This window comes from Macaca mulatta, chromosome 5 (assembly GCF_049350105.2).
Source record: "Macaca mulatta isolate MMU2019108-1 chromosome 5, T2T-MMU8v2.0, whole genome shotgun sequence".
Classification (NCBI taxonomy): domain Eukaryota; kingdom Metazoa; phylum Chordata; class Mammalia; order Primates; family Cercopithecidae; genus Macaca; species Macaca mulatta.
The window spans coordinates 108,863,777-108,878,474 of NC_133410.1; the positions used below are offsets into that span (position 1 = coordinate 108,863,777).

General features: G+C 36.2%; 1 protein-coding gene across 1 annotated transcript in view; it reads left to right on the plus strand.

The window, feature by feature from the left end:
* C5H4orf17 (chromosome 5 C4orf17 homolog) overlaps positions 1-10,402 on the plus strand; it is a 36,991-nt gene extending 26,589 nt beyond the window's left edge. Inside the window, exons 5-8 of the mRNA XM_028848641.2 lie at positions 5,809-5,890; positions 7,290-7,497; positions 8,542-8,585; positions 10,071-10,402. Coding sequence (XP_028704474.2) covers positions 5,809-5,890; positions 7,290-7,497; positions 8,542-8,585; positions 10,071-10,270 — 534 coding nt within the window. The 3' untranslated portion in view covers positions 10,271-10,402. The remainder of the gene's footprint in view (positions 1-5,808; positions 5,891-7,289; positions 7,498-8,541; positions 8,586-10,070) is intronic.
* Positions 10,403-14,698: the final 4,296 nt, after the last annotated feature.

Sequence of the window (14,698 nt, forward strand, 5' to 3'; positions counted from 1 at the left end):
CTGTGCCTTGTTAGTGGGGACTCCTCCCTGTCCGGATGGCCTGCACTCCCTGGAGCCAGCAGGCTAGAACAGCTGAGTTGACCAAAACACAGAGATGCTGTCTGCCCCTTCCCCTGGGAACTTGGTCCCATCACAGGCAGTCTCCAGCCTGTTGCCATTGGCTGGCTGGAATTCCAAGCCAGTGGGTCCTAACTTGTGAGAGCCCTGTAAGTGGGGCAAACAGAATGATGCTGCTTAGCTCTCTGGATTCAGTCCCCTTCCTAGGGATATGCACAGATAGATTTCCTGTCTTGCCAGGATTTCTGAGCTGGAGTATGTTTCTGTGTGTACCTGAGTGGCTATTCTGCTGAGACTCCACACAGCTCTGTGTTTCAGGCCCAGAGCCCTGTGGCATGGGCTCATGAGGGCACTTCCTGATCCACAGGTTGCAAAATGTAGACTCTCCACAATGTAGCATATACAAAGTCCCTCAAATAATAGTTATTAGACACCCAAAGAGCAGCAAACTACAACCCATAAGCAGAAGGAAAAAAGAATTGATAATAACAGACACAGAAATGGCACAGATGTGGAAATTGGTAGAAAAGGCTGTAAAAGAGATTATTTTTAAAGATTTTCAAGGATTTCTAGGAAAGAAAAGACATAATGAGTGAATAGATGAGGCATCTCTCAAGAGAAATGGAAGTTAAAAAGAGACCAAAAGGAAACCTTAGAATTGAGAAATACAGCTATGTACTGCATAACAATGTTTCCACCAATAACAGATCATAAATATGACAGTGGTACCATAAGTATATAATATGGTATCTTTACTGTACCTTTTCTATGTTTAGGTAAGTATATGTTTTCTATGTAAGTATATGTTTACACAAATACTTACCAATGTGTTACAATTGCCTACAGTATTTAGTACAGTAACATGCTGTACAGGTTTGTAGCCCAGGAACAATAGGCTATACCATATAGCCTAAGCGTGTAGTAGGTTGTATCATCTAGGTTTATGTAAGCACACTCTATGATGTCCACACAATGACTGGATCATTAATGATGCATTTCTCAAAACGTGTTCTTGTCATTAAGTAATGCATGACTGTACAATATTTGAAACCAAAATTTCACTGGATGTGATTAGCAGCACACGTGGCACTGCAGAAAAAAATATATAAGTGGAGTTAAAGAGAGGGCAATAAAAAAAATCCAAATTAAAGTAAAAAGACTTCAAAAAATGTAAACAAAACCTTACTGACCTGTGAGAATATATTGGGTGGTCTAACACATGTGCAATTGGAGTCTCAGAGGAAGAAGAAAGAGAGATTAGAGCATAAAAATTATTTGAAGAGCTAATAGCTAATATTTTTCTAAATTTAATGAAACTTTACAAAACCCAAGAAAGATAAACACAGAAGTTACATCTGGGCACATCATAATAAAGCTGCAGAAAACTGAAGAGAATATCTTGAAATCAGCAAGAGAAAAAAGACATATTACATATACAGTCATGCATCACTTAATGACAGGAATACATTCTGAGAAATGTGTCAGTTCCTGAGCTATAAACCTATATAACATTTTACTATACTGAATACTGTAGAAATTGTAGCACAATGGTAAGTATTTGTGTATCTAAACAGGAAAAGATACAGTAAAAATACAGTATGATAATCTTATTGGACCACCATTGTATATGTGGTCCACTGTTGACTAAAACATTGTTATATGGTGCATGACTGTAATGATGAAAATGACAGCTGACTTCTCACTAGTGACTTCTCACTAGAAATATGCAAGCCATAAGACAATGAAATGACACTTTAAAGCTCTTAAAATTTAAAGATAAGCTGACATTTTATAGTTCTGTCATTTGGAAGTAAAGGAAGAGGTGAGAGGGAGATAAGTGTGGTTATAAAGAAAACAGAGTAGTAAAATGTAAAACAACAATAACACAACGTTCAGGTGAGAGATAAATGGAAGTATAACTCACAAGGTTCTTACATTATACATTAAGTGGTATAATATTAATTCAAGGAACACTATATTAGTTTAAGGATGCATATTTTAATCCCTTGAACAACAAAAAAAGTATAGCTAAAAAGCCAATGGAGAGGATAAAGTGGAATATTAAAATATGCTTGATTAATCCAAAAGGAGACAGAGAAAAGAATAAGGGGAACAGTAACAGAAGGAAAAAATAAAAAACAAATAGCAAGACGGTACACTCAAAACTATGCAAAAGGACAAGTAGACTAAAAACTCCAAGAAAAAGACAAGGATTGATAGGTTTGATAATAATTTTTAACAAGGGCCATTGTTTCACCTTCTTTAAATGTTTGGAGTTGATACTGAATATATTTGGAATTATTTATTTTAATACTGATGTGCAGAGTAAATGGTAACTCCTTCATTTCAAATGTTAAATAATCAGCAAAAAAATAATTTAACATGTCTTTTAAGGGATAAATATGCATAAACAATGTCAGATAGTTCACACCTAGGTTTTCACCTAAAAAAATTAAAAAGTTTGGACAAACATAAGGATAGAAGTCTCCTATTCCAGAACCTGGCAAAATCAGTTTTCTTTGACCAGAGAAGACAGTTTCTTAGAAATCCAGTTCATTGCCACTCAAATCTCTAATCCCAGGACTGGTTTGGGTAGTTTCTTCTGGTAATGTGCATTAATACCACCAATTTTTTCCCCTGTGACCACTCTTTACAGAGATTCGAAGTCACTAAATCGTGCCAGACCTGACCTTTTATGACTTGGGAGGGCAAATATATTGTTAAAGAAGTGCTGAACCATGTTTTTTGCACACTCCCTTTCAAGCCACAACACACAAAAACTGAGGATGGATCTTTGACTTTGATTTCTAATTGAATAGGTTTAATGACCAGGGAGCTTCCCTCTATTGGGAGTAATTGAAAAAGTTCCATTTCAAGTTTAAGGAATTTCCACATGTGTTAAAATTTGCACTCATCCTTACAGCACGTAGACTTGTGAGTACAGAATAATGCCAATAAAGATGGGAAGATATGAATCATATACATTATGCCACTTCATGAAATATGTTCAGGACAGGCACTCAGAACTCAAGGTCACGAACCATTTTGGAAAATATGATTGTTGGAATGAGAATTGGAAAGTCCTGCAAAGACAGGATGTCAGGACAACTTTTATGGTAGGTACCAAGGCTGGAATCCCCAGAATCTTTGCTGGACAATGGTGGATATCTCTGATGCTGAGCACCTATCCTCTGGAGTTGGAAGAGAAGTTTTCAATTCCAGAAGCCTTTCTGGTAGTCTGCTCTGAGTTTTTGCCTACCAAGATGATACAGAGAACCCTACATATAGGTTTTCAGTTACCACTATGGCAAAAGAAACATGGGGTTGCCTTGAGGAATTAAGGTTTCTTTGCCCTAGAAATCATGAGATCATTGACGAAAAGTTTTTTGAGGGATTCCAAAGAGTGAGTTCAATAAACTTCCACAGGTGGAATAACAGAGAGAATCTACTCATTGGATACTTTTCCGTTTCTCCAGATCTGATCAAGACTTGATTTGTGACCCTTTGGAAAAGCTATAATATCTCTGACACTCAAGAAGCCTGATTTACAGGTGTAGTCATCATCCCTGCCCCAAGCTGCAGAAACAAATGTTTTTCTGAAGAGATTGGAAGCTACTGTGTTCATTGTGCATCTGCGTAGGTTTCTGTAACAGAGAATGCAGGAGGTTTCCCAGGAAGACATATTCTACATCCTCTCGCTGAAAGGATAATTATATTATCTAGGATGTTGTTGATCAATCAGTGATCTATGACAGAAGCAGCTAAGAGTGATGTGCAATCACTATATTGATGAAAAATCCATAGAGGCAGAGTGGTTTAGAAAATACCATGAGGCTTTTTTTCCATTTTTGCCACAGTTGTTGATTTGTTGTGAAATTAGGAGCAAATCTAACTTTCTCTCTTTAGAATATGTCATTATCAAAGACAGAAATCTTAACATAATAACAACGTTCAATACAGGACAGTTGATTTTCCAGCCATTTAATTTTGCTTCTCTATCTTCAGCATCTAGATCAGTGACTAATACAAATATTTGTTAAATTAATAATAATTTAAGACTTCAAGCAGAAATACTAAGAGAATGAATGTTGCAGTAGCTCAAACCAGATTTGATGTTGCTTTAGGCTGGGTCAAGACAATGAGGATGAAGACAAAAGGAGTGATTTAAGAAGTATTTAGAAGGTAGACTTTACTGAATTTGTCTGACATTATGTTTTAGAAAAGGGCAAGGGAGTTGTCCAGGATGAATCTCAGCATCTGGTTTGGACAGTTTAATGTATGTTGGTGCTGTTCATTGAGACAGGGGAACCAGGAGGAAAAGTAAGTTTGGAGCAGGTTTTAGGAAAAGAAATGTGGATTTTGTTTTATATATTTTGTGTCCAAAATATCTATAGTATAGCTAAGTGAATACATCTAGTAGGCAGATGGATATACAGGACTGAAGTTCAGTAAATACATATGAATATCAGATATGTCTAAATTCTAACAGCAGACACAATTAAGACTCAGTCAGGAAGCTTCATTACCTGTGCTTAACACATTGTATTTTATTTTAATGCTTATGATAGTCCATTTTCATGAGAAGTAATTATTCCATATTTCTATCTCTACTGTCACCTACATTTAAGCCTGTAGCTCCAGAGTTTTAAAAAAAACTCAAGTAAGCATTCTGAATAAATAAAGGGAATTATATTCCTATCCCACTGGGCCAATTGCTGTGTTCAAGAAACTGAGGTACAATGATGACTCGAGCCCAGATCACATCCCTCTATCTCAGACTATGGAGAGGAGCAGGGCAGATGGGGCCAGTTCTGTGACTGATGGATTCTCATTAGAACCCTATGGTACAGTGGGAAGGATAAATTCACCAAAAGTATATTCCTACTAGAAGACGGTGGTATTGAATAGACAAAGCAAGACAAATGTTGGGATTCACTCAGGATGGTGGTGGAAATATTAAAGGGAAATATTAGGGAAAGTTATAGGGAATAGTCACAAACCTTTTGGAAGGCCAGAAGGTTACATAGCTTGTAATAATTGAACAGGCTGAAGGCAGCTGGTTCTTACCTTGGAACATTAGGTCATCGGGTAAATACTAGGGACAATTGAAGCTTCCCCAGTTGTCTGTTTACCCTACCTCCATTAACTAACCTTTGACCTAGATGGCCTTCTTGGGGGAGGCCAACTAGGGATATTGCCCCCTAATGGTATTTACCTTAGACCTCGGTACCTGAGCTTTAATCATTCCTAGAACTCTCTTAACCATGTAAATTATCCACAAGTGTGTTTACTCAAAGCTTCTGTTGTTTATCAAATAAATGCCTGGAGTGTGAGCTGGTCAGTGCCAGCCGCAGTGACAAACCTCTCTTGGTGTGCAGGCAGTCGGACACTCGGCTGTACTGGCAAAACAGAATATCTGTGTGTCAACGTACGTTTTATTCATCCGTCGTTTAGGTCAGGGTCTGCGGGCAGACCCCCACAGCTAATGCCCTCTTATGAGGAGCAATACCTCAGACAAACACACTCCATAGCCTAACCTAAAGTGTTAATTGTACTGGAAATGTTGTTTTCACTAAGATTCTACTGTGTGCTATTTGAAATTGAGCTCCCGAGTTAAAAATCTCAATTGACTTAATTGCACATCGTATACAGAGTGATATTTGGGAAGATGGGATTTGGAGAAGGTAAAGGAAAACTGATAAACCTTGTATTATTTATTTGCTCATATGTCACTCTAATGTTCTCTGTTAGATCCTGGCAAAGCTCTGTGACATTTTGCATACTGATTCTCTCGCAGAAGTTTTACAGTGGCTACTTCATGCAAGTTCAAAAGGTGCGATTAAAATATACATTTTAAAACAGTGAGCTCAATTTATTGTCAGAAACTGGAAATATGCCAATATCTGAAGTTTTGTACATTGAGTTTGCAAAGATAATGTTGCAGTACTATTTCTGCAATGTTTCAGTATAAGGTAATTGCTGTTCTGCATATCCAGCTGCATGCATGTGGGTCATTCAATGAACCCAAAATTCAGTATGCCTTAAATTGAACTCATTTGGGTGACATGAAACACTTGTGTCCAAGGGAGGTATTATTCTCAGCTAGAGTTGGTTTGTGCTCCTCTAGAGTCCACACACCCAGGGGCCTTCCTGAGCACATCCTCTGACCTGTTGTTAACTCTGAACACAAAGCTTATTTCTTTCCTTTGGTAAGCAGAACAGTAGAACAGCTACCCAACCTGCAACAGCTCTTACAGTTGCCCAACAAAACCATCAACTCAGTCATCTCCTAACCTCTTTTGGGCCCTTCCTGTCCTGTTTCATGAAAACACATGCCATTCCCAATCGAGACACTGATAAGTGGCAGAGAGCAGCTATCTTCAAATGTAGCTGGTCATCCTACTGACTGAGGCAAAATCTCTGCGGTGGGACTTGAGAATTTGCATTTCTGACAAGTTCCCAGGTGTTGCTGATAATGCTGTTCTCAGGACTACTCTTTGAGAATTACTGCATTGATCAATGCTAGGAAGTACCAATGTGTGAGGAACAGTCTAATGTTTTAAAGTAGGAAGCATTTTGGAAATATTACCTTGCCCCAGGAATTCAATACTACTTTTTAGGCAATTGAAAAGTGCTTAGAGGCAATGGGTCTTTAGTTATCTTCCAATTATTTTTTCTTTTTAAGAATGTAACATTTAATAAACTATACAAGTAATAAATCCTTATTGTTGGGAGAAAGAACAGATGAACCAGAAAGAAAAAAAGAGACGAGACAGAACAGAAATAATCAATAAAATTACCACAGACATCATTTAAGTGAATACTTTGGTGTATATCTTCCTAGATATGCTTGTAACTATTTATTACCTGTTAGTCTATATTTTAACGGAATCATATTGTACTTCTTATTTTTGTATAGGTATCCTAATATCTTTGGTGGCAGCCTGTAAGACTGGCTACTGTACTCAATATTTTAAAACTATTCCACCGCTATTCAGGGACAAGTGCCTCAGTGAGTTAACTACTCTGGGCACTCTACAGTATCACAGGTCAACAGAAACCATGTTAAAATGAACCAACTTTTCTGCAGAAGTCTTTACTCCCACATAGGTAACTATCCAGAAAATAGATGACCAGTCTTTCATACTCAGGAGCTGGATAATCCTGTGTTTCTAGCCAGAATGACAATTGCAACCTTCACTCCTCCCATCCTTTTTTATCTCTTAAAACAGAAAAAGAGTGGGTCTCAGCTTTGATTCATTCTGAGCTTGCTGAGATAAACCTGTTGACTCATCACAGAAGAAACACCTCAATGGAACCAGCACCAGAGACTGGGAAACCACCCACAGTTAAATCACCACCCACAGTTAAATTGCCCCAAAATGCACTTGCAAAATCAAAAGTGCTGACCAGAGATACAGAAGGGCATCAACCAACCAGGTAATTAGATGTAATGGCCTCCTAGAAGGAGGGCCTATGGTATATGAAGACTTTGAATTATCTTGTTATTTACCTTTCAAAATGTTAAACAGGAGGTTTTAAAGCTCCGCTTTATTTAGTAAATGACTGCAATATATATTTGCTTTCATTTTCATATATGTAATATAAGAATTGTTCTCAATTCTATTGTTTAGAACATTTTGGCAGAAATATGTCTTTCTTATCTGGTAACCTTTCTTTTTAAGAAAAATTATTTTTCCACTAAGGGAAAAGCAAGAATGGCTACCTAGAAATCTAAGATAATAAAGGTTTTTATAGTTTAACTAAAAATAGATGCAATTAAGGAAATCAAAATTGTATTGTTACAGTTAGTGTATATTTTGTTAAATGTGTATCACACAGGTTTCACTTTTTTGTGTAGAACAATGCAAGATTAAAATAAATTGCTTCACTTAATTTTCTCTGATTTACTCCTGGGGCCTCCTAGAAAGAAAAATAACTACTAAAATAATTGAAATTACTGCAGGAGAAATTTTTCTTAAATGCTGTAACTTCAATAACAGAAGAAAAATATATATTTATGTAGAATCATGGTGAAAGAATGTGTGGTAGGATATTATTTAAGCTTGGAGAGAAAATCTTGTTGCTTTACAATTAAAAGTTGAGTGAAGCTTAAAGTTAGAGGAAAAACACATTTTTGGAAATATAAATATGTCAATTTAAAAGGCATTAAGACAAAAAACTTGTATTACTAATTGTCGCTATCTCAAAGTTTCCATAAAATCTGAAACTGGAAGATAGTAAGAGTTAATCTCTACCTTAATGACTAATATATGATACAATAGTTAGATATTTACTCAAAGTAAGAAGAAGTTTTCATTGGGAAGTAAATTTAGCACTGTATGCGTTTAAAAAAACACACAAAGAATTGGGGTAGCATATTTAAGATACATACACACTGAACTTATTGACGACAGTGTAGTCTATAGAAAATACTTTTTCGTATCTGTGAAACTCACTTTTTTCTTTCTCCAACTGATCTAGAGTGTCAAGTCAAGGATCTGCAGAAAACAAGGAAGTACCAAAAGGTTAAGTACAGTTTTTGGTAGCTACTGAGTTGGTATAAAGAAACCAGTAAGTACTAATGACCTAGGGAACAGATTTTAAGGATCAGTGCTTTTAAAAAAACAGAAAAATACAATAGTAGTTTCCAGATCAACTCTTGCGAGAGTATCTGCTGACTTTCTCATAAAGATAAATTTACCTTTGTTTTGAAAGGCAAAGTGCCTGATCAGGGACAGACATTCTTGGAGAAGCAAGTCAGCAGGACAACAGGAACTATAGGTTTGGTTATAGCAAGGCAGTGAAAAGGGAAACCCTGCATTGACCTAACAAAAGGATAATGATCTCAGAGTTTTGGTTCTTCAGAGCTTAATGGAGCTAAATAATTTCACTGGAAACAAAATCAACCAGAGAGAAGGGCAAAATGGCAATCAGCCACAAGCAGGTGACCTACGAGACAGCAAAAACACAATAGAAAAGAGCAGTTTTGTGTCCCACCAGAAGCCCAGCTCCAGTCTATAGGGGCACCAGGGAGAATCAAGAATTGTGGAAAGTCCTACCTTGGTCCAAAATAGCCCAAACAAAGTATCCTTGTAGGTTTGGCAGTTTCTAGGTTTAAAACAAGCAGAGTACTCATGACTACAGAGCAACAACTATGAAGCGTATCTACAAGCTTTATACAAAAATCTGTCTTGTCATTTCTACAAGTTCCCTTTACACCAGGAATGATATATAGTCAATTAGAGCTCACTGGGGTCACCCTAGACCCCAGCAAGTTCCACTGTGATTAACCAAACCCAAAAGAGGCACTATCTGCTAACAGCCAATAGTAAGTATAATTTAAAAATTACAAAGTACTCCCCTACTTAGACCCCAAGAACAGCCTATTGTTTCTGGCCTCTCCTACCAAACTCCTCATCCTGGGACTATAACATCATGACAGTGATGGTTTCTATTATTCAACTTGATGTCTTACCTGTAACGCCCACACATATTTTATCATTTAGATATTTGGAACTTTTTTGTATAAGAATTCCCCAGTCATGCCCCTTTCTCTCCATTGTTGATATTCAGCATCTCCTTACATCCCTATTCCTGCTTGGGTGCAACTATGTAGGTCTTATGAGCACAATTAACTTGTTTTAGCCTGCTTTTCTCTTCTTTTGTTGCATCTATCAGGACCATAGATCTTCCTTCTTTCTCTCATTGTCCCATTCTCACCCATCACTCTTACCCATAACCAACTCTATATCATTGCAATCAAAATCATGTTTACTTTTGAGAGTGAAGGAGCATATCCTGCATGTTACAGAACAAATAACTCATTAAAGATGAGCAAGTGGTTAAAAAAAAAAAAAAAAGAAAAGGAATATGTTATTTTATGAGTTTTGGGTGTATCTGATTCACCTAAACTTCACATAGTTTTTTGTAGATAATATACTACTAAAACATGGAGAAGCTGTATTCAGTGTCTCGATTATGGTCTTATTTAGATTTTTTCTCTATTTCAGAGGCTGAGCACAAGCCTCCATCATTTATAAGAAGAAATAATATGAAAATACCTGTTGCAGAATATTTCAGCAAACCAAAGTCTCCTCCCAGGCCTAACACTCAGGAAAGTGGATCAGTAAAACCAGTGTCAGCAAGGAGTATACAAGAATACAACCTCTGTCCCCAAAGAGCATGTTATCCTTCAACATACCGAAGGTAGAAGTTCTAGACTGGGTGAATTCTTTCATGAATACGAGCTTACCATTTACATCATCGAATTATTTTTCAAATGTATATTTTTGGTATTGAGGAATCAAGTGGTCCTCTTTATGGTAGCACATGTAAATCTAAAAATACCTGTATGTAATGCTACAAATAAATATTACTGGAAATGATGTTTCCATTTGTAGTTAATCCTATGTGTAAAAGAAATATGTTTATTTATATACTATGTTTCCAGTCTTGCACTATTAGTACATGAGCATACAGCCCTGATACTAGAAAAATCATCCATAATCAGAATTAGGCAGTTACAGTTTGACATCTACCCCAAACTCTGTTAGGGGGAACAAAACACAAAAAACAAAAAACAAAACACCACCATCACCACAAAAACAAACAAACAAAAAAAACAAACAAAAACCCAACAACAGAATTTTAACATGTGAGATGATTTTTATCATCTGGTGTCTCATTGTTGTTGAACTATTATGAAAAAATGCTCCCCTCTCCTCCAAAAAGAACACATACACAAATTGTTTCTAACTCATGAGCTAGAAAGAAACTAGTTTTCAGTCAGTACTAATGGTGGATATTAACATTTCATATTGAATTTTTTGTATTTTTAAAAGAAACCACTCTTGGGCCACAGATATGATTCTTTGAGCATGTTGCTGCAGTCTATCTACCAATAAGTCAATCCTTTATTTAGAATGTTCACACTGATGTTCATCAGAGATACTATAAATTCAGTGTGTGGTATGTGTATGTGCATGCATGTCTATGTATACATTAAATTTTAATGATAACATACTATGTGTCAGGAATCATTCTAAACACTTTAGATATAATAACTTAATTTTCACAAAAACTATTTGAGGTAACTACTCTTACTTTTCTCATTATTTAAAATAAGAAAGCTGAGGCACAGATTTGAACTCATTGTGATGGGATAAGTTGTAACAAATGCTATCATTCAAATACAATTATTTCCCACATGAGAGTCTAAAGTTTATGTTTCAAAGATGATTTTGCTTTACCTGGTGATTTAGAGGCCCAGAATCCTTCCACCTTGTGGCTCAACCATCACCTAAAGCTCCATTGTCAACTGTACCATGCTGGAAAAGAAAAAAATCAGAGTAAAGTATTAGTTTCCTATTGCTGATGTAACAAATTACCACAAACTTTGTGACTTAATGCAACACAAATGTATTCTGTCACAATTCTGTAGGCAGAGGTCTGAAACGGGTCTTACTGGCCTAAAACCAAGGTGTGGCAGGACTGCATGCCTTTCCTAGGCTCTAGGGAACTATTTGTTTCCTTACCTGTTCCATTTTCTGGAGGCTATCTACACTCCTTGCTTCATGGCTCTCTTTCATCTTCAAGGTCAGCAATGGTCAGTCAAGTTGTTCTCATAACAAATCACTCTGATGCTGATTCTGCCTCCATCTTCCACTTTTGGACCTTTGCGATTGCATTGGGTCTGTTATCCAGCTTATCCAAGATAATCTCCTTCATTTAAGGTCAGCTGATTAGCAATTTAATTCTATCTTCAACCTTAAATTCCCCCTTACCATGTAACTTAACACATTCAAAGGTTCTGGAAATTAGGATCTTTGAAAGGGACATTATTATGCCTTCCACAAGGAGGATATATCTGCTTAAAGTCTTGGCCTTGAAATGGTAAATATCACTTATAGTTACATTACATGGTTGAGAATTAGTATAACTGAAAGGGAAACTGATTAAAAACTCTTGAGTGGGAATCGTATTCCAATTACAGCTATGTTCTGTGTTAACAAAAATTAGCTTTTGGTGGACAATCAACTTTCTCCGACACAAAAATTTCATGGCTGGCTCAAGGTATGGCTAGAATCTATGTGCTTAAGCACTAGGTGCTACTGACACATAACAAGATTATGCTCAACTCATAAAATTAATGAAGTGCACTCTTTCTCACTTTTCTGTTATGAAGATGTTACAATGGCATTGCCAATTCTTTTTCCCTAAAAATTTGCTAACATTCGGCCGGGCGCGGTGGCTCAAGCCTGTAATCCCAGCACTTTGGGAGGCCGAGACGGGCGGATCACGAGGTCAGGAGATCGAGACCATCCTGGCGAACACGGTGAAACCCCGTCTCTACTAAAAAAATACAAAAAACTAGCCGGGCGAGGTGGCGGGCGCCTGTAGTCCCAGCTACACAGGAGGCTGAGGCAGGAGAATGGCGGGAACCCGGGAGGCGGAGCTTGCAGTGAGCTGAGATCCGGCCACTGCGCTCCAGCCCTGGCGACAGAGCGAGACTCCGTCTCAAAAAAAAAAAAAAAAAAAATTTGCTAACATTCATCTATCAGACCGCATAGGTTTTGTGTTTTGGGGGGTCGTAGCTTTTTGACAATTTTATTTCTTCTGTGGTAACTGGTCTATTTATATTTTCTGTATTTTTGGAGAGGAGGATCAATTTGGGAACTTCATGTTTTCCCAGAAAATTATCCATTTCATCCAGGTTTCCAAGTTTATTTTCATAGAATTGAGTTTTACCTCATAATTCATCTAAATTTGTTTATTCTACAATCTCATTTTTATGTATCTGTAATTTTTTTCTTGATCCAGTTAGCTAATTACTTTCACATTTTGCTAGTTTTCAAAACACAACGGATCTTGGATTTATTCATATGTCCAATAATTTTCCTATTTCTATTTTGTATCTCTTTTCAGTTTTTATTAAGTTCCATTTTTTCTTTTTATTTCTTTAGGTTCATTATTGTTCTAATGCCTTAAGTCAAATCTTCTTAATATGTTTATATTCAGTCATTCTCATTTATTAGCATAAAATTTTAAAGTGATGAATTTTCCTCTAATCACAACTTTAGCTAGATCTATAGATCTGATATGTAGTGTTTTTATTATCTCTATTTTCAAAATATTACATAATTTCAGATTTAGTTTCCTCTTTTATATAAGTTCTTGAGAAAAAAATTTTAAAAGTGAGGCTTTCATCCCATCTTACCAAGTTTATTTTCCAGTTTAATGTATTGTTATCAGAGAAGTTGCCTATATTGTTACTTTTGGAAAATTTTCCTTGTGGTCTAATATAGTTACTTTTATGAATATGAGTTGTATTATTGTTTTTTCAGCCTACAAAATTTGATATTACTATCTGTATTAATTATAGCATGTACATTTTCTACATATTGATCTTTTGTCTACTTACATTGTCATAGGTTGAGAAATATGAGTTAAAAACTCCTTATACTGATGTATTGTTTCATTTAATTCCCAAAGGCTCTCAATGACTTCAAATACTGTGTTACCTGATACACAGATATTCATAATGGTTAGATCTTTATTAAGGACTGCATTCTTGACAATTGTAACATGCCCTTCTCCTTTTCTTTATTTGTAATGTGTTGGACCTTATCCAATGTTAAGATTGTGACTTCTGACTTCATTTTATAGCCTGGTATGTCTTTTTCTATTTTTTATTTTCAATATTGCTGAGTAGCTTTAAATACAGCATGTATTTCTTTTTTAAATCCAATCTGGGAGATTTTTGGATCATTTAAATTTGCTGATAGGACATATAGATTTTGTCGTGTGATTGTGTTTTATGTTAGCATTGTTTTTGTTGCTTTTATAAATGTTTCACTAAATTATCTGTAATTTCCTTGTTTTGTTTAGTGAGTGTTCATTTGGTAACTTAGAAAGTTTACACTTTAAAAATCTTATCTAAGCCTGGGTTCCTCAGAAAGTGTAGCCTGAAACAAAAGCCTATATGTTATTACCATTTTAGGGCAGGCAATGTCAAAAAGACTGAGAAACAAGGGAAATGAGGCAAGAAATGAGAAAGCCAATAGAATTGTTAGCTACTGCTTTACAACTGTTTGCTCAAGCCCTAAGAGAGAGAGTAAATGGAGTAATATTTCCATTTTACATATAAAAACACTGAGACCTAGCAAAGGTTGAATAACTCATTCAAAGTCTCACAACAGTGGCAGTGGCAAGATTTATGCTTAGTCCAATTCCCTACTGTTTCCACTGATTCTGTCCATGTACCACCTTTTGATTCTGTCACTGCTTCTCTTCTTCACATTTATTAGATGACTACTGTATTTGTCTGGTAATGAGACAGGGAAACAGAGATAAATACCTGCATGCTAACTGAAATCAAAGTTTAATGACTACTATATGCCTTTACTGCCCTTAATTTGAATCCCTGCCATTCTCTTTTCTTTTTTTCTTTATCTCATTTTACACCTGTTGTCTGTATACTTTCTCAGGGCTCTATAGACAATTCTTGCCTTTTATCTACATCATTTCTGTGACCTTTTCTGTCTATAAAGTGAAATAGTATGTCCCTTTGCTTTATAATTGCCAGTCACTGGTGGATTTCATCATTGTTCATTCACCTCCCAAAAGATGTTTATTCAGT